We start from the raw sequence: 23249 nt of genomic DNA on the forward strand, positions 1-23249 counted from the left end.
CAGAGATCTGGACCAGCCTCTTACATTAAGCCTGTCATTTTAGGGAACTATAGGAAGATTCATCTTAGGTTAGGTTGTCTCAAAAAAGAATATGAATGAAGAGCTTGTGGAAGTGATTCATTGAGGGGTGCTCTCAGGAGAGGAGTGAAGGAAACAAGATGAGACAGGGGAAGAATTAAACAAGAAAGTGATCTTGGCTAGAGACTACCTTCAGCCTGATTCCATGGGGAGCTCCAGGGCATGACTTCTACCAGAGTTAGCTCCACCCTGAGGCAAGAGGGCTAGCCCTTTTACCCCTTATACTGGCCCCAACCAAATATACAGTCAAAGGAAATTGTCTGGGGAAGGCTGTAGCTGTAACCCATTAGTAGGTAATGTTCAAATCACTGGAGATGAGTGTACTTTCCTGGTAAAAGAGATCTGGGCAGGGTATCAACAGAATCTACAGGATATGAATGACAGAGGTGACCCAGAGGTGGCTCTTGCTGCCATGTCTCAGTCCCACCACCACCCTGGTCTTAATCCTGACCTCCTCTGTTTTAGATGCTCTCATCTCTGTGTCACCCCAGGTCTGGGGGGGACATACATTTATGCTAAGTTCAACCAGATACTGTTGGCTACACTTGCTGTTCTCTCTCTTCAGGTGCTGGTAGCACTGGGGGTTGACACAGCCTCTCTCCAATCCTATAATGGATCACCTTTAACCTCCATAAATGCCAGTGAGAGAAGGCATATACTGAAGCCAAGGGTGTCAGAGGGCTCCACAGATGACAACAGATCACTCCAATCTGAGCCTTACAACCAGCACCGAATGGTAAGGGGCTCAGGGTTGTGCCTTAAGGATCACCCACATTTGCAGCTGCCATGGATAATACTTTGACATGGGAAGAGGTTTGTAGCAGAGATAGCTGCAGGCACAAAGACTAGGAGGATATTTTGGTAATCCAGATTCCCACCCCAAAATGGTAGCCTAAACAAGATGGAGGAAGGGTGGATTATAAAGACTTTTATGGGGGCTGAGGGGAGTCAACAAGCCTGAGACTGTGGAATGTTGAACAGGAAGGGAGAAGTCCAAAATGACTCCAGGTTTCAAGTTGGGCAGTTAAGTAGGTGATGAGTCTAAGACAGAAGCACAGGAGGAAGGTAGGGAAGGTGGGAAGGTGTAAGGAAAGTTGGTGACCTTGAACATGCTGACCTTGAGGTGTCTGTGGACGTGTGGACATCAAGGGTTGGCTTCCTTCTGACACTCTGACCAGCAGTTCTGGAGCAGGAAAGGGGGTCCTTGTTCATTGTGCTGAAATCAGTTACAAGCTGCTTTCTGACCTCATGCCTCAGCCTCCGCAGCTCAGATTCTCACCTACTGTTGGCACAAGAGATCCCAGCACACACCCACCTCTGTGATACAGTCCAGCCTAGGAATAACTCCAGTACCTCACTTCAGACCCTGTAGTGATTCTACCCACCGTCATAACCCTCTGCCTCCTACTCCCAGATCCCTGTGCCTATCAAGCTTCCTCCTGCCAGCTCCTTCTCCCTTGAAAGTCCCGTGTACTCCAAATAGACCCTTTCTACACGCCTGAGAGGTAATAACCCCTTTGTGGTAGAGTAGGTCCCACACTAATCATATGGAGAAGGGGATCAACATGGATATTTTTCAGGCCTGCTGTTGCTCACTTCCCTCTTCCCTACTTTTTGGAATACAACCTCTAAAACCCCCAGACTGATGTGTGCATGTACGTACACAGACACGCTCACATGTGCACTGGCCTTGGTGACACCCACGCTTCAGCATTTATTAGAGTCTGTATTTGTGCCCTTCCTGGCCTTGCTCTGCCTCTTTTGAGCAGCACCTGGCATAGACAGGGCACAGTTCAGAAGCTGTTACAGAGTGGTTTTGAGTAGGGCTCTGACAATCATAGAACAGGATGAATCACAGCTTCCACGGAAATGTCAGTGACATTCTGAATTGGGCTTTAATTTCTCCCATTCAGTCAGCCCCACATAGATTAGCACTTGGATGTCCAATAATTGTTTGTTCTCTGTGTGTGTATGTGCTTGTCTTTACTGCTTAGTTTACCTTCAAAGGGAAAAAGAGGAACTGTGTCTTGTTAATTCAACAACAAATTTTTCTGCTTAGTGTCTTTATTAGTGTGCTTAGTGCCCAAGTGCAAATAGCTCAGTTGTCCCATCTTTACTAAGGATTTGCCAATTCTGTTCCTTTGCTTTAAAAGTAGGAAGGATTCATGGATTTTTATGAACTCATGGGCCATAGATATATATTCTATGCAAAGAGTGCTGTGGTTTTAATACCAAATTACAGTGTTGGTTCTCATAGAGGATTGAGGTCCCAATTATCAAGAAAGCAAACCTCAGTTATGTGGGAGAGGGGAATAAGTATGGAGGACTTTAATTGACAAAATGTCTCAACTTTAGTAATTTAGTAAATACAATGAATTAAGGAAGGGAGGGAAATTCAGCAGTATGATCAAAGTTTGATAGGAAGTCAGTGTTTAGATTTTAGAAACACTCTCTATGACCTGAAGACAGAATTGGTAACTTGTTGTGGTCAGGTTCGCACAGTGGTCACGGGAACTAGCCAACCCAGCATACTGACTCCCCAGGGGCTCTGGGCCCTATGAATTAGCTCCTTTCCTCTGGCAACTGTAAGCCACATAGTTCCCTTAGAGGAAGATTTTGATGGGAAATGTTTATTGATTGGGAGGAATGGCGCTATTCTTCCAGGAAATTAGGCTGCAACTGTCCCTTCAATCTCCCCATTGTTGACTGTTCAAAGTTTGCCTCAAGGGATCCTGGAAGCTCATTATATTACAAAGCTGTTGTCTCCTCCTTTGCGGCACAAACTCTCACACCTTTGTAGGCTAGATCTGATGAATTGTAGAACCTAATTTTCAAACAATAAAGAGCACTCAGCCATTCAACAACCATTTACCAAGCTTGTTCCTGTCCTGGTGTAATAAGTCTTCTGAGATCGCAACTTTGCATTAAAGCAGGGAACTTAAGACAGTTTGGTCCAGCCCCATGGCAGAAGGCTGGCCAACAACTGTCATCTGGGTGACAAGGTTGTCCTCTGATATGTCCTTGGCTGTGATGACCTATTTGTTGATCTTCTGCACCTTGCAGTCTCTCATCTCTCTTGGCATTTTCCTGCGCTGTATCAGGAATATTCTGTTCTCCAGTCCTCTCTCCATGTTTACCTAGAATACCCCTTAGGTCTGTGTCTGATTTTCCACTGGAAAGTCGGGAAGCTAAAGGCAGGGAAATGGGAGTGGGTGGAGGGAAGTATTGAATTCCAGGTTTGCCTGCAGGATGACCCTCCAGCTTGCCTTCTTTTGGGCTCTTTTGGGGCCACACCCAGTCTTTCCTAGGCCTCACCTCTGGAAGACGCCGAGCTAGCCATGGCAGTGTGTTCCATTTCCAGGCCATCGGCCGAGACATCTCATTCCCTGATGAGGTCACAGATGTCAGAATCTTTCCTGGAGACCGTGAAAGCCATCGGGGCTCTCTGCTGCTGGATAGGGGTGCAAGCCAGCAAGGCCCTCTCCCTGGGAGTCCACTGCCTCAAACCCTCAACCCTGGCTCAGGGCATGGAGAAGATGGCCACCCCACATTGCCCACTGGTGAGCTTTCCCCTGGAGCCGTCGAAGTCTCGGTAAGTTTGTGAATGCTTCAGACTCTTTTGGGCTGCTCTCCAGCTAGAGGACTCAGGCCAAGGAGCCCTGAGTGTCACCTGTGGACCCATCCTTTAGACATCACTCTGCCCAACATCTCCCATCTACCCTCATTTTACAGACCGGTCATGTGAGACCCAGAGGGAGAGATTGGGTTTCCCTGAGGTCAAGCAGGTTTTCTGGTTTACTCTGCACTATAGTGATACAGATGATTTTTCAGCTGATCTCATTTTTTCTCCAGTGTTTCTCTGTCCTTTCTCACTGTCACCGCTTTAGAGATAGGCCTGCCTTCTCCCTGGATGAGTATGAAAAAATTAAAGGTTCTTCTCGTTTTGCCTATAACTGTACAAACTACCCTGGGCTTGACAGTTAAGACTCAGAGAAATCTTGGAAGGTGCCTTGGACAGATCTTAGCTGAAGCAGAGTATCCCTGGCTTTATTCGGAGAAGCAGTAAGTTGCTGAAATGCACAAATTAGACAACAGTGACTAGCTGACCAGCGCTCTTAATAGAATAATCACGGAGTGTAATGGCAATTCAGGGACTCCTCATTGGATTGGAGCTGTGATTTAATTTAAACTCTCCCTCCAGCTTCAGTAATGATGCTTCGAGTGTTTTTCTTTTGCCCTATGACCAGCCCAGGACACAGAATCGACTGCAAACAGACTTGTAGGCTGGCCATTCTGTGGCTCCAGTGACTTGGATAAGTCTTACAGAATTACCTTTGCTCCATCTCTGATTAGATGCCTGGGATTCAGGGTCCCAGCAAGAAACAGATGGAACACTCCCGTGGACAAGTGGAGAGAACTTATTAAAGTATTTACAGAGGTGTGCACTGGGCTCCAGAACTGAGAAGGAGCAGTGAGGCACTGAGAGACTAGCCACAGTGGGAAGGTGTTACAAGCCTAGGCTGAAGGAGGGAGGGGAAGGACCAGAACCCAGTGAGAACTGCCCTTGTATGTGAGAGGCAGCCTGACAGAGGTGGTGGATCACAGCCACTACTCAGACACAGCCCAGCAGGGAAGAAGCCAGCTGACAGATAGCCAGCTCCTCTCTCTTTCCAGTGTCATCTCCTGTCTGTGCCTCTCATTGGCCAAACCTGACCAGAACCAGGGGGTGAGGGTGATGCAGTTTGTCCAGGTCACCATCCCCAGGTACAGAGCAGGACAGGGATGGTAGAGGATAGACCAACAGAGAATCACCAACCCAGAGTCCTCAAGTCAAAGCCAGGCTGCAGGGCTCTCTTGGAGGTGCTTTAACACTCAAAAATGCCACATTCAAGAAAGCTTGTTATTGCTGCCTAGATTACTACTTTCCTAGATATTCCGACCTTGATTTTTTTTAGTGAAATTATTTGGCTAGGGCAAGATAGCTTCTTAAGCGCTTCCGTGTCAGATGGACTGGGATTTCAGTCACAGCTGTGCCATTTACCTACTGAGTTACCTTTAGCAAGTCCCTTAAATTTTTCAAGCCTCCATGTCTCCCCTGATTAAGAAAAGTTTCTAAATAGCTAAAAGGCTAATGGAATCACAGATTGCCTCCATTTATATATGCGTCAGACCAATAACAATAGCAGATGTTAGTGTCTTTAGTTGAGTCCTCATGGTTGAAAACTTTCCAGACTTTCTGTATATCTATCAAGCACTGACTGTATACCTATGAGCTTCACCTGTGGCAGGTGCTCAATAAATGTTTGTTGAATTTGGATTCTGGATGGTTTGTGCAGTGCTGAGTCAGCTGCTGTGGGCCTGGGACGCCCCACCTCCAGGGTGTGCATGTGACCAGAGTTAAAGGCCTAGCCCAGGACCCAGACAGAACTTCCAGTGAAGGCACAGAGAGGGAAGAGTCAAAAGGATTGTGTCAGAAACTGAGAAATGGGCAATCAAGACACAAATATTCCCTCAGAAAGAAAGAGATGGGGTGGAATTGAAACTAGGTCAGATGTTGGCGAGAGAAACAGGGCTCTTAGGAGGGAGGTCAAGGAGGCCTGTCATGGAGTAGGAATTTGTGTAATTGTCATATGCACAGCCCAGAAGAAGTCTAATAATGACCGCCTGGCCTGATCCCCCTGCAGCTCTCACCTCCCTTTGGTGGAAACCTCAGAGGCACTTGAGGCAGCCTCATCCTCACCCTGGACCCAGGTGCTTGTCCAAGGGCAGACTTTGCACGGGTCATCTGTTAGCTATGAACCCAGGCTCTGGCTGCACCTCAGCTCTGTGTCCTGCTCCTCATGTTCTTACCCCAAGTTCATGCATCAGCCCTTTACTCTAAGCATGACTGCAGAGGATCTTAGCTTCATGGGGCAACTTGCAACCACCTGAGCCAGGCCAGTAAGAGGCTGTGATCTGTCCTTGCCACAGAAGACTTCCTGTTGGGGGAGTGTCCTGACTCTGTTTGTGTCCCAGCAGGCACTGGATGCAGGACAGAAGACTTTCTTAACAGCGGAGTACTTAGACGAATCTCTTCGAGTTCAAAGGGCGTTGAGTGTTGTCAGTGTCGTGACCTCCGTCCTCGAGGGTAAGTATTGCTCATTGGAACATCCATTCTTTGTGCCACAATGATGAGTCCCCCTATGAGCAGAAGATGGAACCTCCTAAACCTGTGTCAAAGGGCACCCACCTCTGTGTCCTGAGATTCTAAATACTCCTCTTTTTTATATCCTTGGCTCTGTTACCCTTGATCAATGTGGGTGTTTTTTTAATGTGGATAAAAATTTTAAAACAATGGACTCCAATGAATGAAATGCCGTAGTTCATCTCTTGTTCAAATGAACATCTGTTTCATATGTATTCACAAAAGTAGATTTGAAAAAGTGATCCACAGGCACCAGAGATTTTCAGGCTACCACTTGGGTATGCAAGAAATTTAACAATCTTTAATTTTCAAATATAGAAAAATTATTCTGATGTATTTCATGGCTGTAACTTTTACGGTTGTAATTTAATTTCCATCTCAAGCCCCTATCATGCTGAGCATTGGAAGACAATTTAAGCAAATTAATTAGTCAATTTAACTAAATCCTTGTCAATTCAGGGTTCTGTCATCAAGTGGGAATCCACTCAGTCTTCACAGGGATGCATCTAAGTTCCCGCTGCTTACGCTAAGTCAAGTGGGTGGAGAAAGAAAACGACTACATGACAATCAAGTTCCCTGAGAGCATGGCTGCATCCTTCTCACCTGAGTAAAAGACCTGTCTTCTTATCCAACCTTTGTTTTGCCCCAGTGTATGAAAAATATGGCCTTAGTCATATCCAGTTACTTACCTGCCCTAGACAAGTGTAAAATGTCCTGTGCTGGAGGAGGGAGAAGGGAGCTTGGAGGTTGGTGTGTCCCTGAGAAGGGGTTCTGTGGTCTCCCCTCCGAGCCCTGGGCTGAATCCTAACTGCAGGGCAGGGCATGGTGGACAAAAGAAACCGAAAAAGATGTTTGAGGGATTTGAAAACAGAGCCAATCTGTGCCTTAATGTCTAGGTAAATCTGGGAGTGGCAAGTCTTAGAGAGAGACCCACACGCCCAGCATGACAGAAACTGTGGGGTAGGACGTGCTAGTAATGTTCCCAAGTAGAGATGCTCTGAGGCTGTTTAGAGGGTCCCTTGCGGTCCCTGCATGACAGGAGAGTATCTGGATGATGACCTTGCTCCCACTGAAGGCTACAGAAGGAGATGAGTGAGAGCCAAAGAGGGAACCTGGAAAGGCAAAGAGGGAACAGCCATCTCCCTGGCTCTCCCACCAGCAGCCAGATGAGAATGTTGATGACTCAAGTGAAATACATTTGGCAATGACTAAGGACCAGTTCAACCCTCTATGAACCTTGAGCTCCCTAGAACTCAGACACAGTATGAATTGAATTCAGTTGTGGGGGGAAAAACCCTTAAGTTATATTTCTTGCATACCTGAGTTTGAGTTTTGAGAAATGTGTACATATTCCAGTAAAAACAATTTGTACATACTCACTTATGTTATTTTTCCTCATGGATAACTACCAATAATGACTTCTCATTGTGATGGTGTCTGCACATCTAACATTTTTCATGGCTGCGTAGAATTTCACCCTGCTACTATGCCCACAACTTTTTGTTAGCCAGGTAGGTTGCTTGGATTTTTTTTATTTTTTGATGTTAGCCCTCAAACAGTAAATGTTAAATACAAACAGCTTGCTTTTTCACTTACTCCCGAGAGCTATCAGCTCCCTCCTTCTCTCTTTTTTTCATTTATTCACCCAACAAACATTTGTTGAGTGCCTGCTATGGGTCTGGCATTGCTCCAGGTGTTGAGGATTCATTGGTAAACAAGATAGAAGCCTGTGTTCATGGAATCTCCATCTTGGGGGCTGGGGTCTACAGATAATGAACACAAGTAGATATTCAGGTAGTGATAAGACATAGGAGAAAAAATAAAGTAGGGAAGGAGATAGAATACAGGGGCTGCAGAAGGGGTTGTTTTAGAGAAGGTGGTTGCCGAAGGCCTTGCTCTCCAAGGAGACCAGAAATCCGAATGAAGTAAGGGAATCTGCCTTATGAGAACCTGGGGGACAGGGTTCCAGACAGATGAACAGCAAATGCAATGCATTTTGCAGGAATGAGACAGGAATGAACAAAACGAGTGTCCTTTACACACTCCAACTGAGGTAAGAACTAAAGAGGTCGTGAGATGGACGAGAAGCAGCAGAGGTGGGAGTTAGGAACACAGGCCCTGGAGCCTGACTGTCAGGGTTTGCATCCCGGCTTTGCCACTTCTGCTAAGATGTGCCACCTTGAAGCGCCATCAGCTGCTCTGTGCCTCAGTTTTCTCACCTGTAAAATAGGGGAAATGTACTTACCTTGCAGTGTTGTGTTGGTGAGTTAGTGTAAGGAAGGTGCTTAGGTCCGTGACCGGCAGAGAGGAGATACTTAGCAGATACTGGCTGTTCTTCACTAGGTTATAGATTCCACAAGGGCAAAGATTTGCTCATAGCTGGATTTCTGGTCCCAGAAGAGCAGTGCATAGGCACTCAACAAACAGTTGTTGAATGAGTAGGAGGCACAAAGGTGATGTTTGGGGTGTGATGCTAATTTATAATGACTTGAGCTGATGAACAGGAGAAGAAGAAATGGTCAGATAATGTGAAGTAGGTTAGACTTTCCCTCAAGAAGATTCTGTGAGAGTAGACTAGGAAAGACAGGGGAAACACTGACATTTTTTAAAGAATCTGGATAAAGACAACCTTAGGTTAAGTCAAAGAGATCAAAGTTTTTTGAGTAGAGGGCAGGTGACCTGCAATCTTTTGGGTTGGACATTATATCCACCACGCCCATGGAATACATAAGGGTTGCTTGATACTGTCAGAATTGTTATAGGATTGACAAAGGTCACCTCTTTGGGAGTGTTTGCGCCTGAGAAGTTCTGGCCCAAGCCAGTAAGAACTTGGCATTTCATTGAGCTCCGGGCATGTGAACCGTGTATGCCAGCATACAAACTAAGACTGGACAGTTGTCCAAACCAGACAACCAGAAGCAGGAGCACAGCTGTGAGCACAGCCCAGTCTGTACCAGTGGGAGAGAAGGACAGGGAACAAGTTATTACCAGGACGCTGAGTGTCTTGAGGGGAGAAGTGCAGAATGCTAAGGGAAATATGGAAAGTTTAGCCTGGGGTTGGGGAAGTATTTAGGCAGAAAGGACAGCCAAAGCCTGAAGCAGAAAAGAATGTAACACTTGAAGAAATGAAAAAGCCCAATGTGGCTGGAGTACAGAGAGCAAGGAGGAGAGGGGCTCAAAATAAGGCTGGAGGGACCGCCTGGGGCCAGACCCATGGAACTTCCTACACTATACTAAGGACTTGGGACTTCATCCTAAAAGCAGTGAGGTGCCATTAAAGGACTGGAGGCAGGGGCTATATTTGTGCTTTATAAAGGTTACTCTGAATACATGCAGAGAATGGAATTAAGAGGGGAAAACTGTTGGCAGGGAAACCAGTTAGGAGGAAACCAGGTAAGCGATGGCAGAGGCTGGGCTCTGGGGAAGTGGCAGAGGGGACGATGGGAAATGGAAGGATTTGAGAGCTATCTAGGGGGCATAAGATTCAGAACCCAGTAGACAATATGTGTATATACAGATATAGACAAATAAAATTGTAAAATACTTAAAGTGTACATTGAGATGATTTAAGTACACGTTGTGAAAGGATTCCCCCATCAAGTTAACACCTCCATCACCTCACATATTTATCTTTTTTTTTTTTTTGGTGAAAATATTTATGTTCTACTCTTAGCAAATTTCAGTGATACAATACAGTGTTATCAACTACAGTCACCATGTTATACATTAGATCCTTGGACATCATTCATCTTACAGCTGAATCTAGTTTGTACCCTTACCAAACTCTTCCTATTTCCCCTACTCCCAGCCCTTGGCAACCACTTTTCTGAGTGTGACCTTTTTTTTTTCAAGATTCCACATACAAGTGATACCATGCAGTATCAGTATTGGTCTTTCTCTGTCTGGCTTATTTCACTTAGCATAACTTTGCCCTCATGGTTAAGGGCAAACAGAATTTCCTTCTTTCTCATTGCTGAGTAATATTCCATTGTGTTTATATACCACATCTTTTTAAATCATTCATCCATTGTTGGACACTTAGATTGTTTCCATATCTTGGCTACTGTGAATAATGCTGCAGTAAACATGGGAGTGCAGCTATCTCTTTGAGACAGTGGTTTCATTTCCTTTGTGTATAGACCCAGAATTGGGTCTTGTTGGATCATGTGGTAGTTCTATTCTTAACTTTTTAAGAGAGCTCCATACTGTTTTCCATAGCAGCTGCACCAATTTACATTCCAATCAACAGTGTACTATATATATATATAAAGTTTTTTATATCTCCAGAAATATATCTGCCTCATCCTTTTTCATAATGTATTTTACTAGTTTCCTTTTTTTTGTTCTTATAAACAGTGGTCCACAAAGAAAGAGGTGGTATATCTGCAGTGTGTATATCTTGCAGTGAAATTCATAGATAGACCCAAAGCTATGTAATTAACCTCCATAGAGGTGGCCCCAGTTACACATCCAAGTGGAAATTTATAGAAGCAGCTAGAGATGTGAATCTGGATCCTAAGGAAGAGATCAGAAACTTGACATATAATTTGGGAAGAATCTGCCTAGAGATGATTTATTTGTTAAGGCGGCTCAATGAGATCACCTAGAGAGAGAAAAAGAGAGAGAGAGAGAGAGAGACTAAGGAGAGAATGCTTGAGTTCTCCAACATTTTAAAGGCAGGAAGGGAAGAGGGAGACAGGAACAGAAATTGAGAAGTAGTCACTGACATGGAAGAAAAACCGAGATCATGACATCCTGGACCAGATAGACAGAAGGTTTCAAAGAGAGCATTATAAACGCTGTCATCTGCTGTGAGAGGCAGAGTAAGGTGAGGACTGGAAATTGATGGTTTGAATTTGGAAGGGATAATAGCCTGATTCCAGGGGCTGGGAAGGAAACAGGAAGTGAGAAAGTGGAGGTTAAGTGTAGCAAACTCTTATAAGGAATTTTGCTGTTCAGAGGACATTTGATGAAGGATATCATGGGGTCCAGGGAGACCTTTTAAAAAGTGGAGATAAAACTAAAACATGCTTGAATGATGATGGGAATGGTCCAGAGGGGAGAGAAGGGGGATGACACAGGCATGAGTAGGTGTGAGAATAGGGGGCCCCTACACACGTGGGAGGAGTGGAGCCAGCTCACGCGCTGGGCGGGGCATGAGGCAGATCTGGGGATGGCCTTGCAGATTGACTGGAGGCTCAGCAATAGGAAGAAAAGGAAGTCCATATGCCTGTGATTCTGTATTCTGATGGAAATCAAAGGGAGCTCATCAGCAGAGAGCAAGGATTTGAGAGGAGGAGGTGGAGGTTGGAGGAGAAAGGAGGAAGTGAGAAGTGCTGGTCTGTAAGATTGAAGGAACTGACTGAAATAGAGAAATGCGGCAGAAGTTCTGGGCAGTGACAAGCTGGGACCAGTCGGCATGGTTGTGTATTTTTTCCAACGTGGTTCAGCTGGTTGGCTGCAGGTATAGAGTCCTCTGTCTCTTGGGTTTATTCAAAGCTAGGGTTTTACCAGGCAAGCACAACGGAGAGGGGAGAGAGTGAGGGAATGGGGGAGTCAGCAAGAGTGTAAAGAGGGGTGGACCTGAAATCTAAGTTGGGGAGTTGAGAAGACATGACCTACACGATAGGCAGTTATAAAGTATAAGGTCCCTGGTTTGAAGGACTGAATGGGGACAGAGATTGGGTTGCACTTGCTAGACTACGGGAGCTCAAAAAGGAGGAACTGATCATCAGAGAGAGAAAGAGAGAGAGCTGCAGTGGAGACTGGAGTTGGCCATTATTGGGAATGACAAGGTCTAGGGGTTGGCCATGGGTTGGGCGTCTGAGTCCATGCCTGGCTAACGGCTGTCAATGACCACACCTGTGATGCAGAGTTGGAGGAGTCTAAACAGAGGTGCCCACCCCGCTTGACCAGCTTGGCGCAGAAGTATCTGATCTGGGAGTGCTGCCCCACCTGGGTGAAACTCAAGGAACTTCTCTTTGGGATTGTGACAGACCCCTTTGCAGAGCTCACCATCACCTTGTGCATCGTGGTGAACACCATCTTCATGGCCATGGAGCACTATGGCATGAGCTTCGCCTTTGACACCATGCTCCAGACAGGCAACATTGTGAGTGCACTGGCAGCCACTGCCCACGCTGTCATGGCTGGGGGGCTTTGGGGTGAGGTAGGGGTGCTGGCAGCATGCCCTCCCTCCCTGGAGTGTTGGTCAAGCTTGCTGAGAGCAGAGCAGCAGGATGGGAGATGTGTGGACACTGAGTGGGGGAAGTCAAGTCGAGGACAAGGCTGAGCTGGTGGGAACTGCTTTGGGATGAAGGAGCACAGAGAAGAGGATGGAGAGAGCCCTGACCTAGGGGCAGCCAGCTCCCCCTTTACAGAACCTACAGAATTCTCTGGATCTCAGCTGCCTCTACCTTAAAATGAATGCCACTTTCCCATCTTAAGGTAATCTATGAACTTGCAAATTTCCTTCTGGTTTGATTGCTTCTGTGACTGCTAAACACAGTGGCTCTGGCTTTTCAAAGCTGTCATTTAAGGGCAGAAAGGGGAGGGGAGGGAAGGGAAGATAATAAGGAGGGAACGTGAGAACGTGGTTGGTGTAGTAAAGGCATCAGGGAGTCAGAACTTTTTTCTTTTCTGGTTTAGACATGATGCTCCTTTAAATTTTCCTCCATTATTTTTTAGTATTATTTGCTTTTAACAAGGTAAAATCCATCCTGGATTTCACCGTATGCTGGGTAAAGTATCTGACTCAGAGGCAGAACATCTGTCCTCAGCCCCCTTAGAAACAGTAACAGTGACACCTACTCAAGACCAGACATGGTCTCAGATGCTTCTCTCAGGTTATCTCATTTTATTGTCACAAAGACCTAGTATGGCAGGCACTATTACTATGCCCTTTCACAGGTGGAAAAACAGAGGCATGGGAGGTTAATTTGCCCAAGTTCATAGAGGTAAGTGGCAGGGTTATGATTTGAAACCAGGCCAAATGGCTCTGAAGTTCACCCTTTTCAACTCCTGGGCTAAATTCCCTCACAAGACCTACTGCTGTGTGTGTGTGTGTGACAGAGAGAGTGTTTGTGTTGTGTGTGTTGTGTATATGTGTGTGCGCACACGCACACAAGAAAAGCAGAAGCTAGGAAGGTCAGGGTCCTGCCTCCATGTCCACACCATTGGCCATCTTCTGCAGGTGGTTTACTAGGTCTACCAGGACATCCAGCTCTTCTGACTCCTTGTAGGCGGCTAAGGTAGAAGGAAGAGTCCCACGGGAAATGTGACTAATCTTCTCTAGGAACCTCCCTGCCTCCCCCAGAATCCAAGGATGCCACTGTGTTCTGGACACTGTGGAGCCAGCATGTCATATGTTTCAGCAGCATCTAGGCTAAGAGATCACATTCTGTGTGGGAAAAGGGGAAATGGAAAGCGAAGAGAGAGCTTATTGCCAAGAAGTCATCATCGATCCCAGAGAGTCTTATGGAAGGGAGCTTGGAGCCCACCCCACACCTTACAGTTGGAGACGTTGAGTCAAGAAAGACCAAAGGCTTGACCGCTGTGACAGAGCACAGTGCCATTTTTAAAAAAGGAAGAAAGGCAAGCGCTGTGTGGTGCTTACAAGTCAGGTGCTTTGGAAGTGTCATCTCAGTATCACAGCAATCCTATGAAATTATCACCACCCTCACAGCCCAGAAGGGAGCATTAAGACTCAGAGGTTAAGTGTCCTGCCCAAGGTGGCATAGCTGGTGAAGGTGGAGCCAGTGGTGACCCCAGTTTGTCTAGGGCATAGGACCTCACCCCCACCACCCACCACATCACACTGATTTGCCCACAAAGGGCACTCAGACAGTTGCAGCCTTGCGGCATCAGGCAAGTCACTTAAACTCTCAGCCATATCCTTCTCTGCAAAAGGGTTGCAACTGCCTCTGTTTCCCAGGCTGGTGAGAGGCTTGGATGATAGCAAATGAGAAAAAATTGCCTGACCCTGGTCTTTGGTTTCTTCCTTGCCTGTCTCCCTTCCCTGCTGGTTGTTGTGTGACCTGAGCCTGGTCCTGACCTCTCTCAGTGTCAGAATTCTGCCCTGTTGTAGACCATTTAGGCTACTCAGAGCTGAAAGAAACTTGAGACAATGTATTATTATTGTTCTTGCTAATAGCTATTACTTATTAATGAAGTACTATCTGCCAGGACCTTTGCTAAGAATTGCATATGCATTATCTCATGTTAAGCCCATTATACAGATGAAGAAATTGAGGTAGAGAGGATGCACTCTTTGTCCAAGCTTATACAAGCTAGGAAATGGCTGAGTTGGGATTTTTATCTGGGTCTGTATTGCCCCACAATCTCTGCTTTTAAACTACTGAACCAGACTGACTTCTCATTCACAAAATTATATAATTATTATCCTAATGGTTATCTGCTTACTCCGTGTCTAACACCATTCATAGGGAAACACTGAGGCACGGAAACAGTAATGTGTATTCCCTGTGCCCTGGTCCAGAGATTTCCCTATGCTGCCACATTGAGCGTTCCCATCTCTGGTCCTTCAGGAGCCCGCAGATAACATGGAAACCGAATAAAAACAAAGTAAAAGGAGTTGCTGTTTTATAAACAGGACATTTCTCCCACCCCCACCCTATTTGTCATTGTCCCCTGACTCCACAGACCAAGCTGAGACGGATCCCTGTTTCTGTCCATAGGTCTTTACCGTGATATTTACTGCTGAAATGGTCTTCAAAATCATAGCCTTCGACCCTTACTATTACTTCCAGAAGAGGTGGAACATCTTCGACTGCATCATCGTCACCGTGAGCCTGATAGAACTGGGTACAGCTAGGAAGGGGAGCCTGACGGTGCTGCGGACCTTCCGCCTGGTAATGCGCTCTCTTGGCGAGTTGGGGAAACCACATCTAGGCAGGCTCCCCCGGAACAGACTGTCCTTTGGGGACCCTACCAGCCAGCTCTCTCTTCCTCTCCAGTCCCTGTAGGAGGAGGCAGGGCATGGCTCCTGGGACCTGGAAACTGGTGCTTTTCCACTTACTCAAAGTGAGGGTCGGCCTTCTCCTCTCCAGACCTGGGGCCCCTCATCTGCACCAAGAGGGGACTTCCCAGCACCCTCTTGTTCTCTTATCAGTAACAACGACCAACCGTCATAGCAGCTACGGTTTCTTGAGCTCTGACAATGCGTCAGACACAGAGTTAACCCCTCGACACAACATACCTTACTATATGCTTCCATCACCCTTGACAGTATTGCTTTTACTGTCCCCACAGATAGATGAGGAAAACTGAGACATGGTGGCTAAACGATGGCTCAAAGTCTCCCCGCTGCTGAGTGAGCCTCAGACCTGCATCTCTAAGCCAGGCTGCCTGACTCCAGAGTCCCAGCTCCTGTCCCAAGGAGGTCATTCCCCAGATCCCCAGATCACAGCCCCGATGTCTCACGCACCTCAAAAACTGCCTCCTACTAGCCTCATGTTTCAGGATGGTTTACCATTCTATCCCAAGGGCCTAGCACAAAGCCTAGCACATCCTAGGAACTCAATCAACACCTGTTGATTGAAGAAAGGAAGGAAAGGAAAAAGGAAGAAAAAAGGAAAGAAGGAAGGAATGAAAATTCTGTCTTCATTCTTACTTTTTCCTTCCTCTCAAAGTAGCATCGCTTCCCTCCCCATCATTTAAAGCCTGGCTCCGTTAATCCCATTGATCTGCCCTGGTACCAGTACTGCACTGTCTCCATGACTGCAATTGCCTTGAATACGTCCAGTGTCTGTAAGTCAAGTCACCCACCTTGCTGTATTTTTTCAGGAATATCGTGGCCCCTGCACTTTGTATTCGTTTCAGAATCAACTTGCCAAGTCGCACACCGACATACACACAGAATTGTTGTTGTTTTGTTTTCCTATTGGGACTGCACTAATCTATAGATCGGTTTGGGAAGAAATGTACCCGCTATGTTACGCAGTCTTCGGGTCCCTGAACACGGTTTACCCTCCACTTACTTCACTCTTTCAGTCATTTCATAATTTCTCCATACGGGGCTTTCTCCATATTTTGTTAAGTTTATTCCTAGATATTCCATAGTTCATTATGCTATTTTAAATGAAATCTCTTTTTCAATGGCCTTTTCTGAGTGTTGTTTTTTTTTTTTGCTAGATTTTGTCATTTAATGTTTTTCTATCCAGATACCTCTGTTATTAATTCTCATGATTTATCTATTTAATCTTTTACATTCGTTAACACAATTGCATCATATGCAAATGATGTGTTTTGTTTTTTCCTTTCTAATCCGTATACCATTTGGTTTTTTTATTACTTTACTGTGCTAGTTAGGACATTCAGTACACTGTTGAAAAGAAGTGTTAATAGCAGACATCCTTGCTGTTTTCCTGATCTCAAAGAAAATGCTTTCAGCATTTCAGCAAGTCTGATATTTGTGGCAGGTTTTTTTTTTTTCTTCAAGATTTAAAAAAAAAGCCTCAATCACTTTAGGGAAATTCTCTTTTGTTAAGAATATTAATCATGGATGGATGTTTAATTTTATCAGATAATTGTTCTGCATGATTAAGATAATCACATGGTTTTCTCTAATCTGTTAAAGTAGTGAATTATACTAATTGATTTCCTAATGTTAAATCAACTTTGCATTCCTGGGATAAGCCCAAGTTGATCATGATACACTTTTAATACATTGTAAGATTAAGTTTGCTAATAGTTTTTTTAATGTTTGCATCCATATTGATGAGTAATATTTGGCCTGTGGTTTTCCTTATTTGCATTGTCCTTGCTAGGTTTTGGTATTTAGTTATCAAAGTTATGCTAATCTCCATAAAAAGAGGTGAGGAGTGTTCCTCTTCTTCTCCACCCAATCTTTGGGTAAGATTGGACTGATTTGTTCGTTGTAAGTTTGGTAGAATTCACTAATTAAGCCATCTGGAGGTCAAGATTTTTCATTACTGATTTAATTTTCCTGATGGTTGTGAAACTAGTCAGATTTTCTATTTCTCAGATTGGTTTTGGTAAATTATATTTTTCTAAAAATTTTTCCTTCTTATCTAAATTTTCGAGTTGATTGGCATAAAGTTGTGTATGCTGTGCCGTTATCTTTTAATGCTCTCTATCACCTATACTTACGGTATTTTTTCTTTCTTTAAAAATAGTGATTTTTGCTTTCTCCTGTCTCTTTTTATTAGTCTTGCCAAAGATCGTCAATTTAATTAGTCTCTTCAAAGAACCAACTTTCAGTTTGTTGATCCTCTCTACTTCATTGATGTTTTCTACTTCAATTAATCCTGCATCTTATCTTAATTACATCCTCCGTTCAACATATTTTATTCTTTTCTAACTTCTTAGATGGAATTTTCAACCTATTTTCTTTTCCAGTATTTTCATTTAAGACTTCAATTGCCTTCTAAGAACTGCTGTAATATGTAGAATTTTCCTTATTGTTTGGTTCTAAATTTTTCCTAATTTCAAATTTGACTTATTCTTTGACTCAAAGGTTAATTAGAAGCCTGGTTCTTAATTTTGAAACGTTACGTGGTATGTCCAGTTATCTTTATGCCGCCAAGGCCTAGCTTAATTGTATTATACTCAGAGAACATGCACTGTATGATTTTAAAGCTTTGAAATTTATTGATAATTTTCTTTTGGCTCAGTATAGTGAAAATGTTCCTATGCACTTGAAAAGAATGTGTCTTCTGCAGCTGTTGGATGTAGCACCCTGCATGTATATCCATTGGATAGAGAAAGTTCAGTGTGTGGTCCAAATATTCTATAACCCTGCTTATTTTTGTCTACTTGTTTTAGCAATTACTGAGATGGTAGTGTACAAAAATATCTCCCACTCTGTTTACGGCATGGTCTGTTTTTCCTTGTGGTTCTATCTTGAGGCTGTGTTATTGAATGCATACATATTTTAAGTTATTTCATCTTCCCGGTAAGTAAAGTGAAACTTTTATCAGTAAGAATTGAGTGTCTTTATCACTAGAGAAGTTTTTTTGCTCTAAAAAATTTCTTTTGCCTAATATTAATTAAACAACTCTGTGTTCTTTTAGTTTTGAATTTGCCTGATATATCTTTATCCATCCTTTTACTTCCAGCCTTTGTGTATCATTAGAGTTTTTATATGTCTGTTATAAATAGTATACGGTCGGATTTTAGATTCTTATTCAGTTCTGACAATCTGCTCTTTGTCTTCTAACCAAAGCATTTCATCCACTTATTTTATTGCGAATACTGATATATTTGGATATGTGTTCTATCATTGTATTCTGGGTTCTCTATTTCCTTCCTCTGTTCTAGTATTTTTGTTCTCTCTATCTTATAGACTTATTTTGGACTATTTGTTTTCCCCTGTTCCATTTTCCTCTTTTATTGATTTGAAACTAAATACTCTGTTTTTATTCTTTGAGAGGTTACCTTAGAAATGACAACATGTATAGTTAACTTAAAATCTAGGTAATATTGTTATTTCCCAGGATGACTTTTTATTCCAGTTACCCTTTTCCAACTGTTGTCTTAAGTACTTTCATTTTATCTTGTTTTTAAAAAGCTATGTGACTTAATCAATGATAAATAATCCCCGATTTGTACAAACTATACCCAAAATTCAGCAGCTTAACCCAGTAAAGGTTTATTCCGTACTCACATCATAGTCTGATGCAAGCCAGTCAGCTCTAGGTGGGACTCCTTTTAGAAGGGACTGTGCCATGTATGAAGAAGACCTGTACGACCTTCAAAGTTTGCCTCCTGCTTGTAGAAAGATGGCCAAGTTTACACAGTCAAAGGCTTTTTCAGTCAGGGGCCATCGTTTCTTTTGCAGTACAAGTCCTCCAAAACTGAGATGTCTTCAGACCTCTCTGTGTGCTTTCTTTAACAAGGTTCTCAATTCTGCCTTTTTTTCCCCCTTGTCTCCATGCCTTTTTCTCTCAAATGGCAGCTATACCATTAATATGATCTTCGCTAAGATTTGCTTCATTTCATTGACAAGTTTAACTGGTCTTCAACACATAAAGATTTCATCCCTTTGGTTGCTCTTGGAGATCTAAAGCAGTGTACTTCCCTAAACCTTCAAGACTCTAAACTCCTGGATTCTATTTCCTCTTATTTCTTATCAATCAGCCAAATAGTCCCTGAGCTCATCTCGTTCTTGTAGCAATCTCGACAAAGATAACCAATTACAACTGACACACAATGCTAAGGTTCTGTTTTATAGACCCTTTCCCTAGGGCTGCTGGCTCACGATCTGCCCCAGAATTATTGCAGGCAATCATTTTGCCACCACAACACAGATCACCACTTTCCAAGCCTCATGTCAGTTTCCCTGTTGTCCACCATGTAATCACAAAGCCAGTGTCATGCATTTGATGATGTTGATATGGCAACGGCTCTCTTCAGTGTACCAATTGCTACATTACTCAAGATAAGTACAAGTAGTTGCAGTGACAATCTCTAAATCTGTGAGTTAATGTAATAAAGGTTTATGTTTTGCAACATACTCAGTGCTGGTTGGGAAGCTTTCCTGATGTGTCCACTCCAAGTAGTGACTCAGGGATCCAGGATGATGTGATGTCACCATCTTCACTGGGTGGCCTCTATGGCGGCCATGGGAGGGGAGGAGAAAGTGCATGGCGTTTTATGGCTCTGCCTGAAAGTAGTGTATGTTACTTCCATCCCCATCTCTATTCCATCAGCCGGAATCCAATAATATGACCACAACTATTTGCAAGTAAAGCTGGAAAAGTCTTCTTTTGTGTCTGAGATGAGTAAATGTGCATGGGGACCATATAGGCAGGCTCTGCCCTGCCCCATGAGATTTTATTGTTGTGTCCATTCAGGGTTTGTTTAGATTCAGTCTCATACTTGGCCCTTCCTTGCTCTTTATACTTCTTGCATAGAATACCATCCTTCTGGGATCACTTTCTTTCTGCCTGAAGGACATCATTTAGAATTTCTTTTAGTGAATGCCTTCTGGCAGTAACCTCTCTCAGTTTTATCTAAAATTTGCCACTCAGTTTGCCCTTGTCTTGAGAGATACTTCTTATGGTATCTAGCCTTAATGGGGCAGGGGTAGAAATTCCTGTTTACTCTCTACCTTAGGCAGGCCCTAGGATGTGTTTCCTGCTTGCTATGCCTCATGAGGCCATTAAAACGTATGCTCAGATTCACTCAGTTTTGCAAATGTCTTCAGAGAAAAAGCTGGCCTCAGCAATCTGTTTATATTTCTAAATTCCCATAGTCACTTAATTTTTGGCTAAAGAATTACTTACTTTATTGACATATCATCAATGTGCTTAAGATTTTATTACCTAGCATTTTTAGTAACTTTCTGATGGAAAGTGGAACCCACAGGGGACCCAGTGTAGTCTACCGTATTACTCTGTCTTCTGATACTCTTCACAAGTGTAAGACTCATTTCACCATCAAGTGGTGACCTCCCCAATAGAGGACAGCTATTAGACTTACCTTGCATTCTATTCTAAAAGTAAAGCATCCTCATTAAAGTAAGTTCCAGGTTAGATCTAAAGGGAACATAGACCGCCTCCCCAATCACATCAAAAAATGGATATGGAACTTTCTGTATAAGAGGATTAAATCTCCTCCCTTGGGACTTACTCATTGCTGTGTTGGAAGATAAAGCTGCTCTTCTGTCCAGCATGGCATCCTAGCACCTTGGCCAGAGCCTGGCTCTTATAAGTACTCTGTAAATAGCCCATCCATGATCGCTAAGCTCACATATTTCTTTCTAACAAATTAGAGAACTACACAAATGTATTTTTTTTTAATATTTAGACATCTCATGCATGGTGCTTTTGCTCTCTTGTGGGACTTAGCACATTTGGGTTGACAATGAAGACTTTGAGTCTTTGCCTTGCCTCTGTAACTAACCATTAGTTCCATGAGGGTAGAAGCCCATGTACCTCTCCCCATATACCTCACAGGTTAGTACAGTGCCATGCACATGCCTGGCTGGCATTCAACAAAATAGGTAGATTGGTCAATTAAACAAACTTACGAATCCCAGTTCCATGAAATCACGCATACTTGCCATTTCAGAGCTGATTAGGACAATGGATGTTGTCCGCCCTCCAGATGAAAAATGCCCTAAGATGATGGTTAGCCAATATCTCTCAAATGCAGTGGGTCATGCCCCACATGCAGGAGGCTAGCCTCTCTGCAGGTCAAAAGTGGGCTGTTTTCACACATTTGTGAGCTCCATCATACCCTACTCCACTCCACAGAATAGATCCACATTCAGGAGGCTTGTTGCTACAGAACAGAGTACATGTCACAAGACCCCCATGCCAGTATGAGACTCCTGACTTTGCTACAGACAGTGGAGCACATAGGGACCATAGAGGGCTGGTCATATTTTTGAGTAACTGGTGACATAGGAAGAAAGTTCTCTGAAAGCAGCTTCCCGGGATCAACCCATGTTAATGGAATGAGCTGCCACCTGCTTTTCCCACACCTTTGGTTTCTGGCCAAGACTTGAGATGAAAGGTGATGAAAGCAGCCTCCAGGACCTGACACAGTCTCCATTTCTCTGCAGCTGCGGGTCTTCAAGCTGGCCAAGTCCTGGCCAACCTTAAACACGCTCATCAAGATCATCGGAAACTCGGTGGGTGCTCTGGGAAACCTCACCATCATCCTGGCCATCATCGTCTTTGTCTTCGCCCTGGTTGGCAAACAGCTCCTTGGGGACAACTACAAGAAAAACCGGCACAAAATCTCTGCGCCCAACGAAGACTGGCCGCGCTGGCACATGCATGACTTCTTCCACTCCTTCCTCATCGTCTTCCGGATCCTCTGCGGAGAGTGGATCGAGAACATGTGGGCCTGCATGGAAGTCGGTGATAAATCCATCTGCCTCATCCTCTTCTTGACCGTGATGGTTCTGGGGAACCTGGTGGTGAGTGCTGAGCCCCCTGGGTGGTGAGTGCTGAGCCCCCCACTGTCTTGTGGGCCGTGCAGGAGACATCCCGGGGACCCTAGGAAGTTTTGCACATGTTCTGCCCACATCGGCCCCCCACCCCGGCTGAAGGACTCCCGGCTCCCCGAGGCCCCAGGGATGACGCATCATAAGAACTCTTGGTTGGGACGCAGCTGGAAATAGCAGATACGACAGAGAAGAAAAGACCTGGTTTAGAATCCCAGCTCCACTTCTAATAAAGCTGGGTGACCCAGCACAAGAGACAATCTCCCGAGCTTTAATTTCCTTAAAATCAAGAAAACAGTGCTTACTCATGGGCTTACTGGGAGAATTAAATTACAGGAATGATATATGCAAATTGCCTAGTGCAGTGTCTGGGCCACAACAGGCACTCAATTAACAGTAGCTGTTAGTTATTGAAGGGAGATTTCCTGTGCCCACTCTAGGGGGTCTCAGAAGACATCTTTTTCCAGGGGAGTAGGAACTGGCTGACGTCTCCAAGCTACACGGGGTCTCGGTAGGAGTAGGTGGGCAAACACAATGAGACAAGAGGAAGGAGAGGAGCTGGATCATGGACAACAGCCAACGCGATGATAATACCAAAACTAGGCTGGGGGGAGCCCCTTTGGTGACCTTTCTTCCAACTGGTCCCAGCACCCCTCCTCTGGCCAAGCCTGGCTCCACATCCTCAGCTTGTCTCTAACTCACTCAAATTCTTGGCACCCTTGCTCTCCCATCTCTGGCCAGGGTTCAGGTGGGAGATGTGATTTCCAGGAGCCCCTTTCTTTTTTTTTTTTTTTTATTGAAATGTAGTTGATTTATAATATTGTGTTAGTTTCAGATGTATAGCATAGCAACTGGGTTTTTTTTTTTGCAGATTATATTCCATTATAGGTTATTAAAAGATATTGGGTATAATGCCCTCTCTGCTTATGGGTGACAGGAGATGTGCCCAGGATTCCAGAATAAGCAACAGAACCCAGGGTGTGGATGATGAGGGTAGTCCTGGGGCAAACCCACGCCTGCTCCTCTTTGTCATCCCTGAATGTCCCTTTG

General features: G+C 44.4%; 1 protein-coding gene across 3 annotated transcripts in view; it reads left to right on the forward strand.

The window, feature by feature from the left end:
• The window catches only part of SCN10A (sodium voltage-gated channel alpha subunit 10), a 76954-nt gene that overhangs the window by 27697 nt on the left and 26008 nt on the right, over positions 1-23249 (forward strand). For 2 of the 3 annotated variants that reach the window (XM_010945964.3, XM_045509736.2), the window contains exons 10-15: positions 644-814; positions 3377-3670; positions 6097-6205; positions 12136-12374; positions 14959-15132; positions 21813-22172. In XM_010945964.3, coding sequence (XP_010944266.2) covers positions 644-814; positions 3377-3670; positions 6097-6205; positions 12136-12374; positions 14959-15132; positions 21813-22172 — 1347 coding nt within the window. The remainder of the gene's footprint in view (positions 1-643; positions 815-3376; positions 3671-6096; positions 6206-12135; positions 12375-14958; positions 15133-21812; positions 22173-23249) is intronic. The other variant, XM_045509737.2, reaches the window with a different exon arrangement.

This window comes from Camelus bactrianus, chromosome 17, assembly GCF_048773025.1.
Source record: "Camelus bactrianus isolate YW-2024 breed Bactrian camel chromosome 17, ASM4877302v1, whole genome shotgun sequence".
Classification (NCBI taxonomy): domain Eukaryota; kingdom Metazoa; phylum Chordata; class Mammalia; order Artiodactyla; family Camelidae; genus Camelus; species Camelus bactrianus.